Here is a 22,261-nt window from a genome sequence, read left to right as displayed (position 1 = left end):
TTCCCCTGGGGCCTGCGTTCCCCAGCGTACCAAACCTACCCAGGATGCCAGAGATGCGCTCTTACCGCGGGTCGCCCCTCACGACGACTACGAATTTGTGGCGCAGCAACGTGTGGACGAGGTCAACAAGGAGGACACGGGTGATGCAGAAAGGCCCGTGCAACAAGGCACTTTGTGGCGCTACGATGCGGTTTGTCGCGCTACGAGGCGTTTTGTTGCGCAAAGAGGCAGTTTGTCGCGCTACGATGTGGTTTGTTGCGCTACAAGGAGTACTAGACGGATATTTGTTGTGCGTATGTGTATGTACAAAGCACCTACCCAGGAGTCTAATTGAAGGAAACTACGCCAAGGCGTCCAGGCCATCCATGTCTGTAGTACAATCCTCTACGCGTCCAGCCATTCTGGCAACATCCAAACCCGGTTTTTCTACGACGTAAAAACGATCCCTGTACAGCACATCTGCACGAGGCTGCTGAGCTTCTTGCGATGACAAAGGCAGGGGAACCATGGCGATCACAGAGACGATCTGTTTCGCAAAGATGACCGCGCGCGACGAATCACCTAAGTGCTGGCATGCTAGTAGTGTCCCCCGAGAGAACGTTAGAATGTCCTTGTCTGGTGGCGTAAACCAGGCAACCATAGCCAGAGTCTCAGTGTGACCATGCAAGTCCATGCGGAAAAAATATTGGACCTCTGCGAACCGCTCATCTCGGAGCTGAACAAACCCATAAGTCAATGAGCAATCTTTTGCTAGGTGACACATACCTTGACCATCCGGGCGCGCCGTGGCTTTCGCCCCCGGGCCTCTAAGGCGATCTCCTTCCACCCACAACGGGCTACCTGCCCATTGGGAAGACGCAGTCGGGCCCAGCGTAGCACAGGAGCGGCCCAGTTGGGGTCCTGAAGGTGGATGCCCTCGTGGCGAACAAAGTCGCGCAAGGCACGTGCCTCAAGGGGGGGGACAACGCGATGGCGGGAGTCCCTAGCGGTGAGAAGGACATACCCATCTCCAAGTTCTTCGGCATACTGTGGGAGTGTAGATTCGGGTTCAGCGAGCGAGGGTATCATGGCCTTCAAAGCATTGATCTGGCAGCGCCGCAAAGCGCGCTCTGACACATTAGCATACGGTGTAACGTGCTGCTTGATCTCGCGTGTGATGTTCCCAATAAAGTTCTCGAGTGTCCATTGTGAATGGAGTGCCCCAGGTCCGATGCGCGTCGCCTCCGGGACAATGTGACCAAGTGAATGCAAACTCGGCCGCACGAAATGGAGGCGCTCCCTGCGGCGTTGGTAGTACAAGTGTTCATATTCCTCGATGTACTGAACAAATGATGTGTGTGCAGCTGGCAAGTCAAGTCTAGGGCGGAAACGAAACTGAAGAACAATGCGAACACCATAGACCAGGCGGCAGAAATGTTGATAGTAGACGGGGGGAAGGATGTGTCGGAGGAGCCCTGGGAGTAGGCCGTAAACATAGAGCAGGAATTCCCAGGCCTTGTACCCGCTCGAAATCTTCTTGGAGGGGTCGCGGGGAGGTCTGTCAAAAGAACCAGGGAGATATCGAGTCGCATCGGCCACCAGTTGGCCATGTTGCCGCCACAGGTCCTGATCAAGGAAGATCGCGAAGTCCCAGGTGGACTTGTCATCGGGAGAATCGCAGGTGAGAGTGCCGCGGAGGAGGGACATGATAAGGTCTGTCAGATTGAGGGAAATGAGGTGCATGAGATCAAGGGCGAACCCACCCGGCACACCGAGGAAACGAGGCAGCCCGCTGAAGAGACTCGGCTTCGCGATGCCTGTCTCCAGGCGCAAACGGGTATACTCGGCCTTGTTCCTCGCGCCCTTGACGCGCACGAGGTTCTCCTTGTAGCGCTGCTGCGCCGCAGCTGAATCGGCCAAGGTTTGCACCCGAAGCGACATGTTGGGGGGACCGTCGTGATCGTCGCGCGGACGCAGGAGCGCGGGATAGTACGTGGGATGATGAGGTTTTCGGCGGCCAACCTGTCCACAGTACAGACGGCAGCCTTGACACCCGTTGTGCCCGACAAGCCCATTGAGATAGGCCATCGCAGGAGAGTCGGCAGTTCCAAGAAGGAGGAAGACAAAAGATACAAATTGACGTTGTTGAGAAGCATCCCAGACCTGGAGTCCCTCGCGCTGCAACGCCGCAAGATGAAACAGTCCGGGGAAGAGGAAGGAATCGATGTTCCGGGGCTTGTTGGGACCTCCGATGACGGCACCAGGGAGGACGTAACGCTTCTTGTAGCGCAACGTGGGGGAGAGATCGAGGAGGACCCAGATATAAAACCATGTATCAGATTGTTTGGAGGCGTAGAGCTGAGCACCATCGAGGGAGAACATCAGGACCATGTCATCAGGACCAATCTCCCCGGCCGCAACAGCGCGGAGATAGTCCGCTCCATAGTACAGGTCGTCGACCATAGCAAAGGTCTCCGTACTCCCTTGGCGTTGCCTGGCCTGTACCTCAGCGATGATGCGCTGCGTCTCGCGACTACGGTGACGCATATTGAGGGCCGTGCCTGGGGACGCCCACAAGCTCTGGAGCTGCGGGCCAAGGGGGAACGTCAAAAACGTTCGCCTCGGAACGCGCTTCAAGCGATCCAGGCCAACAAGCTCGTAGCGCGGCTGCCGACAGTGCGGGTAAGGGCACTCGAGAAGATTCTCAAAAGGGCCCGTGTACGCAATGCATGAGTTGGGGCACATGTCCGTCCGCACGGCAGTGACCCCTGTGACCTGCCCCACGAGCCGCTTGACCTGCTCATAGGTCGGGATCGCGGGGCCAGGTGTGGAGGAAGCCTTGAGGTACTCCGTCATGGCTGCTCGGACGTCCGTGTAGTTGTCCTCGGAAGCGTCGCCTCGGGCGAGATACATGCGCATGCCAGCCAGATGGCCAGCATCGAGCTCAGGCAGCTGCATGCGAGGGGTTCGAAGCCTGCCCAGAGTGTCTCCGTCAAGACCAGAAGCATCCAAGGTGGCCCCACCGAGCGCATCAACAAACAATTGAGCAATCCGGAACTCCCTCTGGTGAGCATCGCGAGGGGCACCCTGATCCTCCGTGTAGCCCACCTCCGGCTCCGATTCGGATTCCGAGCGCGAGGAATGGGACTCGGAACGCCCCTCGGTCGCCGCGCGTGCGCGAGGAGAGGTAGGGGGAGAGAGTTGATGGGGTGGGGAACTAGGGAGCGAAGGCGGGGAGACGCCTTGTTGCGGGATGGGAGGGGGAGCTTGCGAGCCCCCAGGACGAGCGCGCCCATCATCCGAGGACTCACTCGAGCTCTCCGAGGACTCGCTCGAGTTTGCCTCTCCGGCTCCTTCCCAAGAGTGTGATGCGACTTGTGCGCTGCTCAGCGAGCTCGCCTGTGTACCGCATTTTCAAATACATGAATAACAATACATTTATTGTATGACATACCTGTCCATATCGTCCTTGTGTGCTTGATCCGTGAACTATGGACCGCGTAATTGGTGGGGGAGGGGGGCGTCCTATGACCGGGGTATCCGCGTCGGGAGACAGGTGCAGTATGAGCTCGGAGTCGGGCGTAGTGCGATGCGTTGCGTGTCTGTTGAAGGTGCGTAACGCGACAGTGCGTAGAGTGCCACCACAATGCTTCCGGCAGTCACAGAGATATTGGGTGATCGTATTAGGGGGCAAGACGTCCGGCAAAAGCTGCCTGCTGGGAGGCGGAGGAGGCTCCATCTGCACTCTTCGCTGGAAAGACGAGGTGCGTTGGCTCTATCAATCCGTCCGAACGGTGTTATATGTCTGCAAAAAATATATTGTTATCTACGCTACCGAACGCACGGCGGCTGCTGCACTGTGCCAACTGGCCGCGTTTCGGACCATTTGCGGAAGAATGGCTTGGTGTACCCCTGGATGGTGACAGAGAAGCCGTTGCGACCCCCTAGAAGAAACGAGCAGAACTGACTGCAGATGTGAGGGAAAACTGATAGGGATGAGGTCGTACCTGGAGAGCCGCGGTTATGCATGACATTATGTTCGGGGTTGGTGCACGTTGGTGGCCCAATCTGCCGACCGCGCGGTCGAGCTCGCGGGACTGGTCCTGCGCACGCGCCGTAGTGAATTCACTGAATGTGAACTACTCCGGAGAACCTCCATGACGCGCTCTTGTTCGAGTGTGTGCCTCGCTGGTCTGATACTTTGAGTAAGCCAGGTTCCCTAGTAGAGAGATAAACGGAAAAACTGAGCATACTCGAAGGCATGTGACATAGCAAGTGCGCTGACATACCTCTTCCGGCATATCTCATGATCATAGTGCCTTATCGTGATCCGCAAAGTGTGCGCGAGTGAATTTTCTGCGTAGAGGGATGGTGTGAAACATACAGCGAGCGAGACGAGAGGCTCACCACATGCAGCTGCGCAGGCGTCTGGTAGCCTCACCGGACACAAGTCGGTGATCGATCCAACCGACGGGCAGGTGTATATACGCATGTCGACGATCGTGTCGACACAGTCGAGTGAACGATATATATACGTGCGACGTGGCAAATCGACGTCGATTTGCCATTCTATATATATAAAAGCGATCATCGATGTATGAAATGAAGCCTGGATAGACGCCGAGCTGTCAACGAGACAGCTCTGAAAAGATGGCAATAGACGGCAATCGCTGGCAAAAGCTACAAATCGTAGGAAATAGGGAAGGTTCTCACTGGGCCTCAGGCGCGTCACGGGCGCGAAGAAGGTCGTCATCTTCGACCATACCATCAGGTCCGTCCGAACGCACTGGCGCATGCGCAGAGTGTATGTTGACTCCAGGGTGCAGGCGTCACAGCGACAAAGACGGCTCGGTGCCCCGGAACGTCTCGCGCGGCCCCGTGGTAAGCCCCCGTATCCCCGCCCCCGATACCCGCTCACCTTCCTGTTCCCTACAGGAACGCGTGCACATCGACCAGACATACGAAGCAACGATCAAGCGCGTGCACCAGCTCCTCGGCGCGGACGCCCCGCGCCTCCTCCAATCCCGCACGCGGCTCGTCAACGTCTGGCGGCCGATCGCGAACCCCGTCTTCCACCGCCCGCTCGCGGTCTCGGACTGGCGCGCGCTCGACGAGCGCGCGGACCTCGTCCCCGTCACGTACTACTACCCCGACCGCGTCGGGGCGACGTTCAGCGTGCGCTACAACCCCGCGCACAAGTGGTGGTACCTGAGCCAGCAGACGCCGGAGGAGGTCACGCTGATCAAGTGCTACGACTCGCTGACAGACAGGGCGCGGCTGACGCCGCATAGCGCGTTTTGGGACAGCACGACGCCCGAGGGGGCGCCGCATCGGCAGAGCATCGAGTTGAGGGCGCTGTTGTTCGACGAGGAGTGATGGGTAGACATCGCAGACGTACTGACCTGGGGGATGTAGGATAGTGTAGAGCGGCGCGCTTTGGCTGTACGCACGCTGTTTGCTGAATACCAGATGACCCTGTGTACGTGCAAAATGTGAAAGAAGAAGACGGGACAGCGAAATCAAACAGAAGTGCAGAGATCATACAATCACTCGCTCATCTCCTCGGCCTCCTCCTCTCCGCCCACGTCCCCCTCCTCGACCTCCTCGCCCTCGATCTGCGTGACCTCCCCCGTCGCCGCGTCCCACCGCGCCCGCAGCCCGACCTTGAACGTCACCATCCTGATCCCGACCAGCTTCAGCAGCTGCGCCTGCTCCGGCGTCAGCGCCCTCCCCTTCTCGCACACCGTATGCGGCGCGTCGAGCGTCGGCACCCCGCGCTCCATGCGCGTGCGCAGCCCGAGCCGCCGCAGCTGCGGCTCCTCGTTGTGCGGGAACGGCTCCGGCGGCTGCGCGTGCTGCTGCATGACGGGCCCCGCGGGCAGCACGACCGTGCGCGCCGCGCGGTTGCCCGCGCGCGCGAAGTCAGGCTGCGCGAAGTCCGCGAACCACTCGAGCACCTCCGCGGGCGGCGAGTCCGTGAAGAAGAGCCCGACCTGGCCCCGGATCTGCGTCGCGAGCTTGTGCAGCCCCGGGCGGTGCTCTTCCGCGGGCGTCGTGCCGAGGGCTTTGGCCATCACGGCGCCGCGGCCGAAGAACATGCGTGCGGTGCTGTTTGGGGGCGCATATGTTAGCGGTTGGGGAAGGGTGTGAGGGGAAGGGGGGAGAGGAGGAGGAGGAGGAGAGGGCGCACTCTTTCCATAGTTTCCGGACTGTCTTCAGGTGGGCGTTCCGCATGTTCCCCACCTCGAACAGCCAGCAGTATTGCCATTTGTCGGCATTTTCTTGCACCTGACAATGTCAGCTGTGCGCGTACGGAGCTGTGAGACAGGTGCTTACCTCTGCGAGGAGTGCGTTTTTGTCTTCTCTTGTCTTCTTCGCGACCTTGGTCAACGAGACTAAGGCGGAGGTCAGTCCTCGTCCATGCCCGCAGGGCTGCGATCTCCTCACCGACTTTGGAGCGTTTTGACTTGGGCATTTCAGTGTGAGATTATATGGAGTGTGCAACAGGTATGTATAGTACAGATTGTGGTAGAGACTAGCCCAGAGGGAGATGCAGCAAGATGCCCGCGTGAGGCAAAGAAGGCCCTCGCCGCATGCGGCGATCGAGGCAGGGCGCCTCACAAAGGTTGATCTAATCTCCAAATTTTCTTGGTATAGATCTACGCGCTGCTTAATCTAATCTCGAATCGCTGCTCTCTCCCTCACCATGGTGGCTGAAGTCGACCCCAGCACCCTCGGCGCCCTTGAGGCCTCCCTGCTCAACACTTCGGGCAACGTACCACTCCACAACAGGTTCCGGGCCTTGTTCACCCTCAAGGCGCTCAAAAACGATGATGCGGTGAATATCATCGCAAAGGGCAAGTGTACATATTCTCTGCTTCCCCGGACTCTCGGTCTAACTTTGCTATGGCACCCAGGTTTCGCGGACGAGAGTGCATTGCTCAAACACGAGCTTGCATATTGCCTTGGACAGATGAAAAACACGTCGGCGCTCCCCGTCCTCGAATCCGTCCTCGCCAACGAGAAGGAGGATCCGATGGTCCGGCACGAGGTCCGTAAGTCCTGCCATCCGTTTGCTTGAGTCCGAAGGCTTGAACCGCATAACCTACAGGCCGCTGAGGCTCTTGGTGCCATTTCCGCGACATCCTCAAAAGACCTACTCCGGCGTTACCTAAAGGACCCCGAGCAATGCGTGCGCGAGACGTGCGAGATCGCACTGGCCAAGATCGACTGGGACCACTCGGAGGAGGGGCAGAAGCACTGGTCTACAACAGCCAAGTCTGCTGAGCAGTCCGTTCCGTCGTCTCTGTTCTCGTTTTTCTCTACTGACAAGCGGTCTCCCCCAGGGCGTATACCTCGATCGACCCTGCTCCCCCTACTTCTGGTCTCCTTGCCGGCAAGGCCGCGCCCCAGGACGCGTCTGAGGAAAACATCGCGAAGCTTCGGAATACCCTCAACGACAGGAATCTTCCTCTATTCGAGCGGTACCGCGCAATGTTCGCGCTCCGGAATATCGGCACCCCTGCTGCAGTCGACGCGCTCGCGTCCGGCTTCGGCGATGACAGTGCTTTATTCAAGTGCGTCTCGTCCATCCTTCAGTCCACACAATTCATCCTGACTCTTGCCGTTGAGGCACGAGATCGCATTCGTGTTCGGCCAGCTCCTCTCCACCCACTCCGTTCCCGCTCTACTCAAAGTGCTTGAGAATACCCACGAATCCGACATGGTCCGACATGAGGCCGCAGAGGCCCTTGGTGGCATCGCGACACCCGAGGTCCTTCCTCACCTCAAGGAGTGGATGCAACGACCAGACGCGCCTCGTGTCGTGCGGGAAAGTTGTCAGGTCGCGATAGACATGTGGGAGGTATGTCGCCCTCGTCCCCTGCGTACAGCCCTTTCACCCTGACTTCTGCTTCGATAGTACGAAAACTCCGGGGAGTTCCAGTACGCCAACGGTCTCGATGCCACGGCTGCTGACAAGACGATTGCAGTGTGATCGGATCTGGATGGCAGCGTATTCTTGTGACTTGGTTATCCTTATGGCCTGGCTGCTGTATTCATTAGAGGAAGTCGATTTGCAATTGTTGCATCTTTTGTGTTTTACTCAATCTCGGGTCGGCAGAAGAATATAACGACCAGATCATTTATGCGCTGAGTGATCATAACGTTCGATTGCATCACTCGAACAGCATAATATTACAAACATTCAACACACTATCCACCAAGATCCTACAACCCGAAAGGGGTGCCCATTCGCGTCTACTCGGTGTCAAACACCAACACACGAACCTCAATCGACTCCCGGTGCGGCGCCTCAGCCGGGCTGCTCGCGTCCGCAAACGCGCTGTGCGGCGTCAACCTCGCCCTGTCCGACTCGGAGTCGTAGCACTTGATGAGGGTAACCTCGTCCGGGGTCTGGTCCGACAGGTGCCACCACTGGTGGTTCGGGTTGTACTTCACTGAGTACGTGCTGCCCGTGCGGTGCGGGTAGATGAAGTGCACCGGCACAAGGTCATTCTCATCCAGGTAGCGCCAGTCCGAGACCGCGAGCGGCTTGTGCGCGACGGGGTGGTGGATAGGCCGCCAGACGTTGATGATGCGCACGCGCGACTTGAGCAGCCGTTCGGCGTCCTCGGGGAGGTGGTACTTGACGCGCTCGACGGAGGCGTTGTAGGTCTGGTCGATGTGGACACGCTCCTAGAGTCATTGTCAGCGAGCGCGATGATAGATTTGGTAAGTGAAGCGACGTACGACGGGGCCACGAGGGATGACACCCGTCCCTTGCAGCGCTTCGGGAGAGCCGGGCTTGCGCCTGTTCGTTGACTCATGAGTCAAACAAGAGCTCCCCACGGATAGCGAAGGACGCACCTGATGGTGTGGTCGAAAATGAACACGCGCTTCGCGCCTGCGACCTCCTTGAGGAGCTTCTCGACCTCGGGGTAGTACACCGCCTTGATACGCTCCTCATCGTCGAACTCCTTCTCAACGCTCGGGTACTTCACGAACTGGAAACCGTTCTTGTCGAGCGAGAACTCGTCTTCGCGTCCGCGTGCGTCGCGTACTGTCACCTCATGCGGCTCGGAGCCGAGGTTGTGGGGTGCCTTGCCCTCTGGGGGTGTCTGGACGTATTGGTACGGCTCCTCGGTGCCTATGGGCGTGTAGTAATTGAGGCTCGTGGGCACATCGTGAGGAGCGAGGACTGCGGCGGTGCCCATTGCTGCTAATGACACAGGCGATAGACTGGGCGATGGAAGGATTGTTGTCGACGGGGGTTATTCTGTGTCGTTGAGTGAATGAGGCTGATAGTGAGAGGACTGGCTCGACTTTATACTTCCGCTGCACAGAGAAGCGTGGCTCCCATAAGCCTGTCTGCTTTATCATCCCCGATACTGTCTTCGCATCAGTCATCCGTCATTGCGGAAGTGGGCCCGTGGCGTGTGGGTGCGGTCGAGCCAACCTCCCCTAGCTTCAGTATGCCACCAAACCCAGACCAATGACTCGGAATAGGCCTTTCTATAATACCGATTTACGCTTTCCGGCATAGTGTCTTGTAAGCGATGCTCAGGAGACCCGGGCGGAGGGAATGGACAGGTTGTCGCCATTGCGAAGGCCAGTGACGCAACTTTGAGTCGGTGTGATGAGTAAGCAAGATCCCGCAAACGCAAGACATCGAGATAGCGATTATACGCTACTCGCTATCAATATTGACAAACGAGCACCGGCCCATGGATGGCTGGCCTGAAAGGCATTGCTACTCAAGTGGACTGATAAGTGTATCTAGTTCACACTTACAAGATGATTACACGAATGAGTAGTCACTACCGCAAGTCATGCGTTGAGATGCGGTAAATACCACAGGATCGCCGACCTCTTCGCGCAAGTTGTATGTTAGTCAGCGGAATAGACCGCTAATCATCAGAATCCGGACTTAAGTCTTATGGAGTTGTCAGTGGTCAGGAATCTGTCAGCGGAACTGGCGCACAGGATCATGGCCAACAGTGTCGTATCCAAAGACAGTCAACTTCTAGGATAATACAAGACAGCACAACTGACACAACCTAGTGATAGGGAACACGGTAGCACATGCCCTATGCATCGAAATCAATGGAAGGAGTCGCTCACGCACCTCCTCCACCTTCTCCTACCCCAGCGAGGCCCCCTTGCTCTGGTCTGTCGCCCCCAACACCCAATCCGTACACCAGTCCGAGGGCAACACGAGCGGCAGCACGCCTCCGCTCGTCTTCATCTTTCATCCCTGCAATCTCGTCCTTCATACCTTGCAGGGCACTGAAGACACGCGAGAGGTCGAACGCGGCGAAGGACTCGTCGCCGTCCTCCGTATCAGTTACATTGTCCATAGATGAGTCTGCTAACAACGAGTGCTGAGGCTGTGGTAGGTCAAGAGTAGGTAGGGCACTGGAAGTCAGGTCCCGCGCCGAGGAAGTATCAGGCCCGGTTGATGTGGAGGAGGATGGGGCAGGCACAAAGGCGGAAGCACCGAAAAGCCTGCGCGATGTCGCAAGGACCTCCGCGCGAGATGGGAGGTCGGGATCGTCCTCATCGTCGCCGTCTAGATAGCGATAATCCGGTCCGAAACTCTCGTCTCCGCCAAAGTCAGACATTGAACCGAGCGAACGATACGACGTGCCCGTGTGCATAGGCGTGAGCCTGCCAACGTCATAATGCACCTCCAGCAGCCTGTCGTCGGACAGGCCATGGGGCTGAAGATGCGGATGCGACGAAGCCGATACAAAGTCGGCAAAATCGTCTTCGAACCCGTGCTCGAATGAGGCGTCGTCGTGAGGGCTGTCAAACGAGCGTGGCGTGCGTATCGCAGGCGGTGTCATCATATCTTCCCAGCCTTCCGCGGACGATACGGGCGCGCTGGTGACCCAATGCCGCGCCTCCTCATCTGCCGCTGCGGGAGCAGCATCTTCTTCCGCAGGCTGACCCTCGGCCTTGCCTCGGCTATACTTAACGCCCGAGGAACTCTCCTCGTCGTCCAGCCATCGTTCGAGCTCCTCCATCTCGCGCTGCATACGGCTTTTCCGTGCTGCAGCAGCAACAGGAACGTTTCCGGCTTGATGGGAGGAGGCTGATGCGGAAGGATTGGCGATGAGGGCACGGAGGCCATCGTCTCCTTCCTCCTCGAGAGCCCAGCCGATGAGGTCCCGAGCACGAGACTTGCGCTTCTTCGTCGCCTCTGACTGGACGAGCGAGGGCCACATTATGGTGCTGAGGGCATCAATCACGCGAGGCAGGCCGGGAATTCCTGCAAATGAGGAATGTTTGAGTTCAGGTATTTGAGTGTGTATATCGTAAGCTCGTTGTTGAAGGTAATGTTGAGGTGTACATACCTGAGTCCTCGTCATCGGAGTGTCTATCGGCATCCTGAGTAGGTCTCCGGTATGACCTGTCCCCTTCGACAAATTCGAACCCGTGTGTGGACAAGAACTCGTCGAGCCCATCGTCATCCACGCTTGGTTCCGCCGGGCTTGTGACCTCAACATCCCCGCCCAAGCGCACTGCGAGCGAAACCTCGGGATCGTAATGCTGGACCTTCTGTGCAATCTCTGGGATATGTTCCTTGTAAGGCTATCCCAGCGGTACATGAGAATACGAACGCCATGAAGCTCTAATGAAATCTTCGCCCAGACATCTAGAATTGATGAAAACTCACATCGCCTGGGCCCCAGACATAGATGATCGCCGGGACACCGATAGCGTGCTGGACCTTAAACAGCCCATACTCGTGCGTCTCGAAGTGAACTTCCGCGGTGTAGTACTTGTTCGCAATTGTCCACGGGATGCTCGTGCTACTCCCCGCAGCAAGTGGGTCCTTGTTCGTCGATACGCTCGTCTGCGCTTGCTTCTCGGGAGCACCGCTAGAACCGTTGACTTCTGCGCCTTCCCTGCGAGAAGAGAGCGCCTGGACACCTGGGGGATCATTGGGCGCGAGCAAGAGAGGCGAGGCGGGACGGGTGCATACGTTCCACTAATTGGTGCGCACGCGCTGCAGTGGGCGAGATTACAAGGATCCTGCTACCCGCTTGATCCGACATTTTCGTGGACTATTGTAAGATGCCCAGTGCGAGTCTAGTCAAGCCCTAGCAGGTATGTCTCGCAGTCGAGTCCGTTAGCTGGCAGTGGGCGTGGAACATGGTGTGGCCGCTAAGTGGACTCGCGATATGGCCCGGGGGCCCGCGCGCCCGACGTTCTCCTGCAGGCGCCCATCATCGCTACTTGGCTTAGGCTACTCCCTCCATTGACGATGTCATTGTCATTGAGGATGCCGACTTGTCGCAGGAGCCAGACATCAGCATCAAGACCTCTTGACATTGTGGAGAATACAATGGCGGTTTCTCCGAAGTTCAACTGGATACATTGTGCAGTTTCTGGGCAAGCAAGACACCCTCTCCTTGTCCCCCGGTGCATCAGATCCCTACTGACAGTTACAACTCGAGCTCTCTCTAGGTACCCTTTCTGTCGGGTATGCGATTCTTGAGAAGCATATTAGATGGCACTGTGAATCTCCCACGCTTGGCTGTGGATCTTGTATTATTCTCATCCGAAGCGACACAATAATCTCGCGGCTCCTTAGGTACCACTGAAAGCCATGGACCGCCAAGAGGACGCCAGGAATCATGGTCCGTGGGAGACAAATATCCTGTGCCATTCTGGTATGCTTCGAGACACGTTTGTTCGCTATACTCCGCAAATGAAGGCCGTGATTCTTCCATTCCTCATCGTCATTGTTTTCTCGCTGACAGTCATCTACAGTATTGTGATTGGTCCTGAGGGCATCCTCCGCATATTCCCGATAACAAGAGGATGCCCTTAAAGGCAAGCCCGACGAGGACAGAAACGTGTCTCTTTGATTGTCTAATGGTGAGTCTATACTATAGGGTTGGACTGCCGAAGAGCTCCAGGGTCCTTCTGCAGGGCACTAGGGCGTCTGATAGGACACCTCACACGGGAAGAAATCCTTGGGGGTAGTCGAACACCGCCTTCGGATTCTCCTTCTTCATGATCTCCTGCAGCCTCTGTGTGTGTGTTGGGTAATACGATGCGTGAGCTTCCTCACGACTGAGCTGTGAGTCAATGTGGTTCGGGTAACCAGTGAACCGAACCCCTGGCATCTATGTCACAACCACATAGGTGTTAGCTTGTCATATTGCAAGAGACTGAGGTTGGATGGGTCATACCATATCAGTGACGGACTTCAGCATTCCCTCCGTGAAGGAAAGACCGTCATCAGGGAACGGCACAGTATTCCTGTTACCGCAAACCTGGGAGGACCCACCCCACGTCAAGTCAGAGTCGCATTCCAGAGCCACCCAGACTCAGTAGGTTGTTATCCACATACCTGCAGGTTGATGAACATATCGCGCGCATTGTACGCTGTCGCGTCTTGAGGTACTGCACTTATCGCCGAGTTCTTGCCGCCAAATAGGTATAGGTAAGCAATCCAATTCATGTCCGCACTCGTGCCGTTGTACGTGTACTGTGCGAATGAGAGTGTGGATGCATTTGTAAGGAGGTCATCAGCGGAGTAGAAGACCGAGTTGCAGTAAAATGGATAATGAATCGCAGGCGCATCTTCCAGCGCGACTTTCGGGTCAGTTGTCGGGTCTAAACCTGCCTCGTACTTCACGAATTTACAGGCCCTCGTCAGAAGGTAGGGAAGTTGACTATTTCGCCAATCACTTACCAGGACGTTCTGGATCCAGTTTAAATCCTCGAATATAGTGGCGGTCGGAACGGAGTCGTTGAGAGCCAGGAGCGCGTCCCAGAGGGGCTGAACCGTCTTGTTCAGACCAGCGATGCCGTCGTCCCCATAGTATGCTCCTATGAGCCAGAACGTTGGGACAGGGCTAGCATCCGTGTACTGGACCTGCAACGTCAAGTCGGAAGGCATATCAACCTCAGCAGTCCAGTGCTGAAAGATCTGGAAAGCCGAGGAAGCGACATCGGGAGTGCTCCAGTTGTATGTGAAGGCGAACGTCGCGGCGTGTGTGGGAGCGGGGTGAGTGAGTATTGTGAGCTGGGTAATCACACCGAAGGAGGGTGGGGCGCCACGAAGTGCCTATACCATTACGTATGGATGAGCAAGCGCAAAGATAGAATGGAAAAAGTAGGGGATTCAGGTTGAGGCACATACCCAGAAGAGGTCGGCATTACTGTCCTTGTTAGCCGTAACGACAGACCCATCTGCCTTTACTACCTCCATCTCGACGACCTGATCCAAGAACAGACCCCATTTGCGACTGAGGAAGCCATACCCACCGTGAAGATGACCTCCTACGCCGATTTGGGGAGCAGTACCAAATACCGCGGCGCGCTGACCTGTATAATGCAATGTGAGCTGGCGACCTAGAATTGTGTGTCAGCTCCGTGACTGACCATTCTCCCAAAGGAAGTGATACAAGGGGCCGAGCTTGGTGCCCGCGCCCACAGTGACGTATTCGCCGGATAGCTTCATGTTATTGAGGTTATCGAGGGAAATGATCAGGTGCCCATCTTCGCCACCGGTACCGAAAGACGCGTCTGTCATGAATTGAGGGATACATGGTCAGTAGGGTCGAGTAGCATTTGGTACCAGATCTTGACTTACAAGAATGTCCACCAGAACGCGCGTTCACTTTGACATCATGAACAGCGCCGCACTTGACAGCCGCGCCCACGTCCTCGGCCGTGTTCGCATACACAAGCGACGCCGGTTGGTAGATCAGTCTTGTGTTCACTGGGAGGGAGTCGTTCTGGTATGACGGGTTCGAGGGAGTGACTGGGTTTAGACCGGCCTTAGTCAAGCAGACGATGAGGGCGGTCGGTGAATTCCGTTCGTGGCGCGAGATATTGACCCCGAGTATCTCGCTCGAGACCGAGGCCGCTAGGAATACGCAGAGCGAAACGGTGGAGAAGAAGCTTTGGCAGACCATTGCCGGCTGCTATTACACTTAAGGTCGTCTCAAGCTGGATAGGCCTCTCTGGAACAAAATGCAGCATGTCAGGAGCCGCAACCATTGAGTGTAGTGCAAGTGCTCGCCTTGGGATGATTGTGTGGAAGACAGTAACCGACCCGGAGCTGGTAGCTTGCATTGACAACTCGTCTATGTAAAGGAGGGCCGGCGGCTCCTGATGAAACCATTGACTTCGACGTTTCCTAGTCGACTCGGTGAGTCTGGATACGAGAGGAAAGGCCAGTGTCTAAATTTGCGGTGCCATTGCCAACTTCGACAAATGGGTCGTCTAATGCGCGCCGAGTCGTGGTGAGATGACATACAACACGGCGCTGTAGTAGAGTCTCGTGCTGTTGCACACCTCAGCAAGCCGATTCTTCTCCGCGTATCGTGGCTACCGTTCATCGTCTACCACACCACAGCGGCTGATACCAAAGCATAAGGATAGGAGTAACCGTCAGATGGCCTCAGGGAGGGGTTTATGGTAGCCAATCTCGGTTCGACGTGGCACAGGTGATGGTAATATGCTCGCCCCTGATGAACACGCCATCTGCTTGAGGCTGAGCGAGTAGTACCACAGGCTACCCGGGCTTGGCTTGAATGATGTCAACCTCGAGCCGCGCTAAGTTGGCTTCCGATCGTTCCGCAGAGCGCTTGGAGGCCAGGGTAGCGCCCATAGCGGTATATCGGGCCGCTCTTCCATTCGAACGCCGCCAGCAACCGTACATAGAATATGTTAAAGATCAAGTGCCCTTAAATACCCTTGCACGTTTCGACAAAAAATGCCCGGATGGTGCTCGAGATACAGAACGCGATTTCCAGCAGCCGTATATAGGCGCTCCTCAAGCGCGCGGCGAAATGAGCAACCGAAAAGAGATGACTGAGCGCTAACGGCCGCATGCGAGGCCGCCGCACTTTCAACGTGTTCTCATCCAATCATCATCACCATGCTCACCAATCTCTAGTTTACCGCCATCGAAGTCACGATAACGAACAACCAGGAGGCTGGGAGCCATGAGTGGGCAATATTAATGGGCCACTGCAGAAAACCGAACCTAGTACGTCTCCCTTGAAGGCTCTCTACCTTGACCCACCGCCACAATTCAACCGTCCTTGCAGCCTTGATCTGCGTGACTCACCCAGAATCATCTGGTTTCGCTCCTGGATGCCAATGCTGAGTGTTCCTCGTCTGCAAGTGCTTATATGTCGTGACTCTAACACGGGATGCTCAGAGGACCGACTCAGCCGATCTTCCCTTAGCCGATGGCTCGGGTCCATTGACAGCAAGGACTGTTCTGTCAGACCACATTCGAGTGTGTTGCCTCCACCGATACACGGATACTTCCATATAGGTGAGCATGGCGCGGACGGTAGGATCAGCCACACGCCACATCTCCGTGAACCTCAATGGCCAAACCGCGAAAAGTGCAGGAAGTTTATCGTGCTTCTTGTTTTCAATGTTCTCTCCTCTCTTTGTTCTCTTCTCTCTTTCCAATCAAACCACGGTGTAATCATGTCTATTCCGACTGATGGAGCGCTTCGCCGCATCTGATATCCCCAGGTTGAACCGCGTTGTCAGTACGCCTGTACTACGATGCCCAAGGGTCTGTAAGTAGCGCCAGGTTTCGCGGTGTCCTCATAGAGGGTAAGTCTTCGTTCCTTGTTCATTTGAGACGGCAACAAAAAACCTTTCATCTCATGCGGCAGAGAAACCCAGGGGATGGTCATATACCGCAGTTAGGATGAACTTCCTTCTAGATTCTCTGCAGCTTCTCCGTATATGTTGTGTGGTACCACTCATGCACCTCCTCACAAGCGGGTCGACATGACTAGGGTAGCCTACCAAGCGGTCCTCTGCTATCTGTGGTTAGTGATAGATTCAGAACGGGGCTTGTGACTGGAGCCTCACAAGACTGATGAAGGAGTCGAACATGCTCAACATGAAGGAGACGCTGTCGTTTGGTTCCTGACGCCTGCAAGCAGGTCCGCCACAACAGATCACTTCCCGCACCCACACTATCCAGCAACCCATGATGTCCAAACCTGCGAGTTGACGAAGATATCGCGGACATTGTACGCTGTCGCGTTTTGAGGCACCGCACTAATCGCCGAGTTCTTGCCACCAAAAATGTCCAAGAAGACGTACCAGTTGATATCTGTGCTCATCCCGTTGTACATGTACTCCGTGAATGAGAATGTGGATGCATTTGTAAGGAGGTCGTCTGCGGGTTAGAAGAGCGTGCAAGAAGGGAGGTGAGCGGCAGGCACGTCTTCGAGCGCGACGTCCGGGACGGGAACGGTATCTCAACGTCGGGGCGATGGTTGCATATGGTTTCAGATTTTGACTTACAAGGACGTCCACCGGAACGCACGTTCACTTAGAAGTTATGAACAGCGCCGCACTTCGTCCTCAGTCGTGTCCAGATACACGATCGCCTCTGGTTGGTAGATAAGTCTTGTGTTCACCGCGTCAAAATTGCTCTCGTATGATAGGTTCAAGGGAGTGACTGGGTACAGACCGGCTTTAGTCAAGCAGCTGACACGCGTCGTCATCGAAGTATGTTCGCGGAGCAAGAGGGAGGCGCCGAGTACGACACTCTCACAGAGACTCCTGGGGGAGGCAAAAGGAAAAGGCTGCAAAAAATGTCAGCTGCTGTTATACTTTGTTAGGTCAAGAAGTGGAACTGGCCCGAACTCGCAGGTGTCCGGAAGAAATTACGACACGTCAGGGGCCGCGGCGGTCAGAGGTATCGCAAAACCGTCACCTCTTATTTTTGCGATGAACGGAGCGAGCGATGCAAGGTGTTTTAGGTACAGCTGAGCTCGCCAATATGCGGGGGAAGGTGAGAGGGTCGTGAATCTGCAGGCCTTGACATATTCTAGTCCACAACGGCCGTGTAAGCGTAGAGATTTCAATGGCTAGCTTCGCTGCGCTATCGCCTTTGACGAGTATTATTCATGCGCAATGTGCACAGACACATGGCACACTATATCCTCATCACGATATAGTCCCATTAGAATCGCTGCCTTGCTCGACGTCTCATGACAATCGCCTTTAGGTGTTTGGAGAGATCGCAGTTTACGCAATCCGGATGTCCCTCTCAGGTTGCAGCAAGGCGTGAAACTGGGTGTTGTATCAACGTGCCTCAGATCATGCCCCTGTAAGAGCGAGGAGGAAATGTCAGCTCTGCTGCGCCATTAAGTCTCATACGCTTGCGTACCTCAGCAAGCTGACTTTCCTCTGCTTTTCATAGACCTAGTACAAGCCCAGGGGTAGCCACCAATGAGACGTCTTCACCGCGAAAGAGTTCGAGTTGGCAGCTTTCCGCTCTACGTTGTGCGGTGAACCATATATAGGAGGGCGCCCAATCGCAAACTTGATGACATCACCGTATACCAACCATTCCGGTTCTCTCGGATCCCGTACCAAGACTCCCCGCCGGGTCGATGCCGTAGTACATTGAGGGCGAGTCCGCGTAGATGAACAGGGGGCTTGCATGTGAGGGCAGAGAAGAACATAGAGTTATAAGGCCTAGCAGGACCTGCTAAGGAAGTGATTAGTCGTCATCCTGATGCCGACACTTGCGGAACTTACGCGATTGCGAGGCAGCTGCCTAGACTACCCTCGTTCGCAAGACGTGCTGCATTTGAGTTACGGCTACTTCATCTAGCGTCCTGTCAGGTACAGTCGTTGACATACTCGCCCACTGACACGACGAGGTCTATGCCACACCTAGAATCAGTACGTCAACTGTACTCTGGCCACGGGTATCTTTCATGTCAAGTTAGTGTCCATCTTCCCGCATCATCACTGCAGACCACATCGGACGGTTTCCGATCCTACCTACCCCAAAGAGAGTCCGGTCCCTCGCCAGATTTGCCACGCACCGCCAGCGACCATGTACGGCAAGCCAGTCTCGCACTCGAGTCGGATAAGGCGAAGGTCAAGCTTGGGGCCATATTGCCCGGCGAAGGCCCGATATCATCTCCCATCGTCGGCCATCGCCCAATCTCTCCCCGTCGAAGCACCGCACTGTATATGTACCAATATCGCCCCACACCCGAAATCGCACCAACATCGAACCATCGTCCGATTCAGAGGCAGGCATGGACGCAGCCCGCGTGTATCCCGCCTACGTGTCGTGCAAGCGCAGGTCTAAAAGTCAAAGTCAAAACAGGCGCACCTCCCATTGCGTGCAGGTCCCCGGCGAGCGCAGCGTGGCCGGCGTGGGGTAACGGCCGTACAGGTACAGCGGTACCACAGCGTTGGAACGGTCAAGCTCCCCGTGCGGCTCTGATGCGCAGGCTCAGGCTGGCACGGGCGTGAGACGGGGTCAGACACCCGCCAGACCCAACGAGGCAGGTTGCGAGAAGCCCGTGGAATTCGCGAGCGATCCCGTTGAATCTTCTGCGAGATTGATGGAGCCTTGACCGCATCGGGGCGATGTGGGGAAGTGGGGAATCGCGAACACGACATGCGCCCGGAAATGAATTCGAATGCGGCAGACCCAGGCATGCTTGCATTCGGGGCCGTCGTTGGCTCCACCAGCAGTCTCACGCGCAGCGAGTTGTTCACGACGGTGGCGTGCCTGCTTGTCGTCGAGCTCGACAGTCGATATTAGCAGCGAGACGCGACCCTGATACACCAAGGATCTACTTCAGGGCAACCACGCACGATCGCGACCATACTCGATCTGTGCGGACCGACGGCAGCACGTCGATCGACCCCATGTATGTATGCACACACCTCCCGCGATATCATCGGTCGCGATCTCACACTTTCAGCTCCTTTGCACACATGAAGTACGTTCGTGTGGTATTCATTCGAGAGGGGAGGAGAGACTAATATGTACATTGCGACAATTCCATTCGATTCATACTTCGCCGCGCACGAAACACGAAGCACAGTAGCTAGAGTATGAGGACAGGGACAATTGACGACTACGATAGCTGAAAAATTCAGACACTACTCGGACACTAATACTCGGACCTGCGGCCGCAGTAAGATGTCACATATGGCAGACGAGACAAGAAGCGGCAAGAGAATATCGTATCGTATGTTCAGGGCTCAGTTAAGTGAAGAAGAGGTCAAGCATGTGTGGGTAAGTCTGAAGGACGTTAAGGATATCGGAACAGGGTAGAGCAGGGAAAGAAGCGGGGAATAGGATTCGTACAAGAAAACGACGAGGATGAGAACCGCCAATAGCACGTTATATACAGACGGAGCGTTAAGGGACTACACAGTAACCGGTCATGAGAGCAATACCACACACGAGCAAGCCTTGTCCAGATGGCAGGGTCCGTGTGTTGTCCTGCCTAGTCAACCACACCCGCAGATCGAGCGTCCAGGTCGTGTCATCTCCTCGCGTACTGCCCTCCGTGTTGCACTCCCGGCGTGGCCCAAGGGTTCTGGCTCACAGCCGACGCCGGCGCACCTTCGTGTCCGAAGCCCCCATAGGGTTGAGGCGGAGGGGCGCCAGGGTAGCCACCATGTTGCTGGTGCGCATACATGTTGGGGTCCCCGCTTGGAGGTGGAGGCGGATAACCACCGGGCGGTTGAGCATAGTTGGGACTTGTTGGCGGCGGCGCGGCTTGACCACCCTGGCGCGGGGAATGTTCGAGGGGCATCGGGGCAGGTACGCCGGCCATCGTGATTGGGGGCGCACCGGGAGGGATCTGACCTGGACGAGCGTGCGGTGACTGGCTAGGTGCGCCAGCCTGGGGCGCGCCAGACGCACCAGGCACGACCGGAGACGTGTTACCTCGGGGTTGATTTACGGACGAGGACGCGCGACGGCGCTTACGAGGATTGCCGCGACCTGACGCGTCGCCTGATGTGGGGGCATCCTCACTCTCCTCTTGCGTTTCATCCTCCTTGGTACTTGAGGCGGAACCAATCGCGAGCCCACCAGGGACGTTAGGTGGGTGCTGCATGGGCATAGAGGTGCGGTTGATGGGAGTGCCGACAGGCAGAGAGGAAGGGAGCTGGCCATGGGGCGCGTTGAGACACGCCTGGATGAGGTTCTTGCCCTCGGGTTGCGTTACGAGGGGTTGAAGCTTCGCGGTGGTGAACGTATAGACGAGACCTGTCTCAGACACGACAAGCAGGAGTACTTGTGTGCCAGTAAGGGTAGAGAGCTCGTATGCCTGAGAGACGCGACGCGCGCGCGAGAGATGTTGAGTACGCGTTGGAGCACGACGAAAAAGTGTAAGGGATTACGAACCTTCTTCATGATACCCGCCTTTCGTTTTGAGAAGGTGATGTGACGTCTGCTCTTGTCCTGGATGAACTCGATCTTGATTTTCCGACGGCCGGCCTTCTTGTCGGTCTTGGGCTTGTCCTCGTCGTCGTCGTCATCCTGGCCGCTGTCGCCCGCGTCGGGGTCGTGGACGAAGCCATCGTCATTGGGGACGGCGCTCTGGTCGAGCTCGTGGCGGGCGCGCTTGTTGGACATGTTGGGCGAGCCGACGTCGGTGGACTGGGGCATGGGCTGCTGCGGGTGCTGCTGCTGCTGCTGGGAGTCGTAAGAGCTGGAATAGGGAGGCGGGATGTGCTGACTGGGAACAGATTGGGGTTGCTGGCCTCTGCGAAAGGCCATGAGCTGGTTAAGAGCAAGACAGGGCCGGGACGAGTTGGGAGGACGAGCACCCCCAATTCGGACGCGTACCAGAAATGGAGAGCAGCTCTGGGAGGGAAATAAGATTCCCATTTTCGCTCACCCTCCCATATATACCCATCAAACAAACAACGCCATCCTCCGCCCGGCACACCCCGACGTTCCCACGCCACTTCACGCTATCTTATCACCCAACCGCCTTCGACAAGCCTAGTGCTCGTCCTGGCCGCCCGCTTCCCTGTCAAGCCCTCCTTCCTTCCCTGTCCCACGCACGGCCCTCTCCACCCGCTCGTGACTCTCGCAGCAAGGCACAGCAGCCAGATCCAGCACCAACATCGCCGTATCGGGCCTCCTTCCATCCCGAGCTAGCCGAAGATCGACCTCGTTGCCCCCCGATTAGGCATGCGCCCAGATCCTTTCGCTTGCGACACTCTTCTGTCCCTCTCCTCCTTCCTCCCTCACCTCTCTCCCCTGCCCTCCACACCCCCCTCGCGCATTCGCGCGCCCTCTGCGCACCACCACGCGCGTCGCGAAGGCCTTTCTGCCGTTCGCGCACAGCTCGCGCGCACCGGCAGGCGGCACCGCGCAGCTGCGGAGGGCCGTGTCTGGCCCAGCACAGGCATCACAAATCAAATCGCGCTATACTTGGTTCCGGCAGTCGTACCCTGCTTCGTTCCGGATACGGCAACTTTCTTTCCTTATGCG

At 56.6% G+C, this 22,261-nt stretch overlaps 7 protein-coding genes across 7 annotated transcripts; 1 reads left to right on the top strand and 6 right to left on the bottom strand.

Moving 5' to 3' along the window:
• Positions 1-391: 391 nt before the first annotated feature.
• DICSQDRAFT_25741 (uncharacterized protein) lies at positions 392-3,039 on the bottom strand (the record flags this gene model as incomplete). The annotated part of the gene is made up of 2 exons (XM_007364043.1): positions 392-715; positions 766-3,039. Coding segments are annotated over 2 exons (2,598 nt in total), but the record flags the coding sequence as incomplete, so codon positions are not given.
• Positions 3,040-4,823: 1,784 nt separating this feature from the next.
• On the bottom strand, positions 4,824-6,535 carry DICSQDRAFT_83324 (mRNA turnover protein 4-like protein). The gene is made up of 5 exons (XM_007364042.1): positions 6,427-6,535; positions 6,316-6,374; positions 6,170-6,267; positions 4,915-6,087; positions 4,824-4,860 (listed from the first exon to the last, which is right to left on the bottom strand). Exons 1-4 carry the CDS (start codon positions 6,452-6,454, stop codon positions 5,526-5,528), a joined length of 747 nt encoding a protein of 248 aa, XP_007364104.1. The 5' UTR covers positions 6,455-6,535; the 3' UTR covers positions 4,824-4,860; positions 4,915-5,525.
• A 150-nt stretch (positions 6,536-6,685) lies between these two features.
• On the top strand, positions 6,686-8,101 carry DICSQDRAFT_102948 (ARM repeat-containing protein; the record flags this gene model as incomplete). The annotated part of the gene is made up of 6 exons (XM_007364041.1): positions 6,686-6,842; positions 6,897-7,030; positions 7,091-7,269; positions 7,326-7,556; positions 7,612-7,843; positions 7,901-8,101. The coding sequence occupies 6 exons, from the start codon at positions 6,686-6,688 to the stop codon at positions 7,973-7,975; spliced, it is 1,008 nt and encodes a 335-aa protein (XP_007364103.1). The 3' UTR covers positions 7,976-8,101.
• Positions 8,102-8,126: 25 nt separating this feature from the next.
• Positions 8,127-9,411, bottom strand: DICSQDRAFT_135037 (uncharacterized protein). Its single transcript, XM_007364040.1, has 3 exons — positions 8,848-9,411; positions 8,731-8,791; positions 8,127-8,676 (listed from the first exon to the last, which is right to left on the bottom strand). Exons 1-3 carry the CDS (start codon positions 9,192-9,194, stop codon positions 8,239-8,241), a joined length of 846 nt encoding a protein of 281 aa, XP_007364102.1. The 5' UTR covers positions 9,195-9,411; the 3' UTR covers positions 8,127-8,238.
• A 580-nt stretch (positions 9,412-9,991) lies between these two features.
• On the bottom strand, positions 9,992-12,104 carry DICSQDRAFT_154032 (uncharacterized protein). Its single transcript, XM_007364039.1, has 4 exons — positions 11,969-12,104; positions 11,660-11,916; positions 11,337-11,574; positions 9,992-11,251 (listed from the first exon to the last, which is right to left on the bottom strand). The coding sequence occupies exons 1-4, from the start codon at positions 12,039-12,041 to the stop codon at positions 10,098-10,100; spliced, it is 1,722 nt and encodes a 573-aa protein (XP_007364101.1). The 5' UTR covers positions 12,042-12,104; the 3' UTR covers positions 9,992-10,097.
• An 843-nt stretch (positions 12,105-12,947) lies between these two features.
• Positions 12,948-14,918, bottom strand: DICSQDRAFT_125954 (FAD-binding domain-containing protein; the record flags this gene model as incomplete). The annotated part of the gene is made up of 7 exons (XM_007364038.1): positions 12,948-13,118; positions 13,185-13,268; positions 13,346-13,627; positions 13,691-14,065; positions 14,141-14,325; positions 14,383-14,526; positions 14,594-14,918. The coding sequence occupies 7 exons, from the start codon at positions 14,916-14,918 to the stop codon at positions 12,948-12,950; spliced, it is 1,566 nt and encodes a 521-aa protein (XP_007364100.1).
• Positions 14,919-20,294: 5,376 nt separating this feature from the next.
• DICSQDRAFT_55330 (SRF-TF-domain-containing protein) lies at positions 20,295-21,394 on the bottom strand (the record flags this gene model as incomplete). The annotated part of the gene is made up of 2 exons (XM_007364037.1): positions 20,295-21,086; positions 21,164-21,394. The coding sequence occupies 2 exons, from the start codon at positions 21,392-21,394 to the stop codon at positions 20,295-20,297; spliced, it is 1,023 nt and encodes a 340-aa protein (XP_007364099.1).
• Positions 21,395-22,261: the final 867 nt, after the last annotated feature.

This window comes from Dichomitus squalens, assembly GCF_000275845.1.
Source record: "Dichomitus squalens LYAD-421 SS1 unplaced genomic scaffold DICSQscaffold_7, whole genome shotgun sequence".
Lineage (NCBI taxonomy): Eukaryota > Fungi > Basidiomycota > Agaricomycetes > Polyporales > Polyporaceae > Dichomitus > Dichomitus squalens.
Note: the sequence above shows the minus strand (reverse complement) of the source record. Positions and strands in the feature narration are given on the sequence as shown.

What these genes read in the sequence shown, in the direction of transcription:
- DICSQDRAFT_83324 (XM_007364042.1), bottom strand. Translation starts at nt 6,454, where the DNA reads ATGCCCAAGTCAAAACGCTCCAAAGTCG. An exon ending in GTCAAAACGCTCCAAAGTCG is followed by an intron (nt 6,375 to 6,426) that starts GTGAGGAGATCG and finishes CCTCCGCCTTAG; the next exon opens with TCTCGTTGACCAAGGTCGCG. An exon ending in AAAACGCACTCCTCGCAGAG is followed by an intron (nt 6,268 to 6,315) that starts GTAAGCACCTGT and finishes TGACATTGTCAG; the next exon opens with GTGCAAGAAAATGCCGACAA.
- DICSQDRAFT_135037 (XM_007364040.1), bottom strand. Translation starts at nt 9,194, where the DNA reads ATGGGCACCGCCGCAGTCCTCGCTCCTCACGATGTGCCCACGAGCCTC. An exon ending in ATTTTCGACCACACCATCAG is followed by an intron (nt 8,792 to 8,847) that starts GTGCGTCCTTCG and finishes GTCAACGAACAG; the next exon opens with GCGCAAGCCCGGCTCTCCCG. An exon ending in TCATCCCTCGTGGCCCCGTC is followed by an intron (nt 8,677 to 8,730) that starts GTACGTCGCTTC and finishes CAATGACTCTAG; the next exon opens with GAGCGTGTCCACATCGACCA.
- DICSQDRAFT_154032 (XM_007364039.1), bottom strand. Translation starts at nt 12,041, where the DNA reads ATGTCGGATCAAGCGGGTAGCAGGATCCTTGTAATCTCGCCCACTGCA. An exon ending in TGCGCACCAATTAGTGGAAC is followed by an intron (nt 11,917 to 11,968) that starts GTATGCACCCGT and finishes ATGATCCCCCAG; the next exon opens with GTGTCCAGGCGCTCTCTTCT. An exon ending in CTCCGATGACGAGGACTCAG is followed by an intron (nt 11,252 to 11,336) that starts GTATGTACACCT and finishes CCTCATTTGCAG; the next exon opens with GAATTCCCGGCCTGCCTCGC.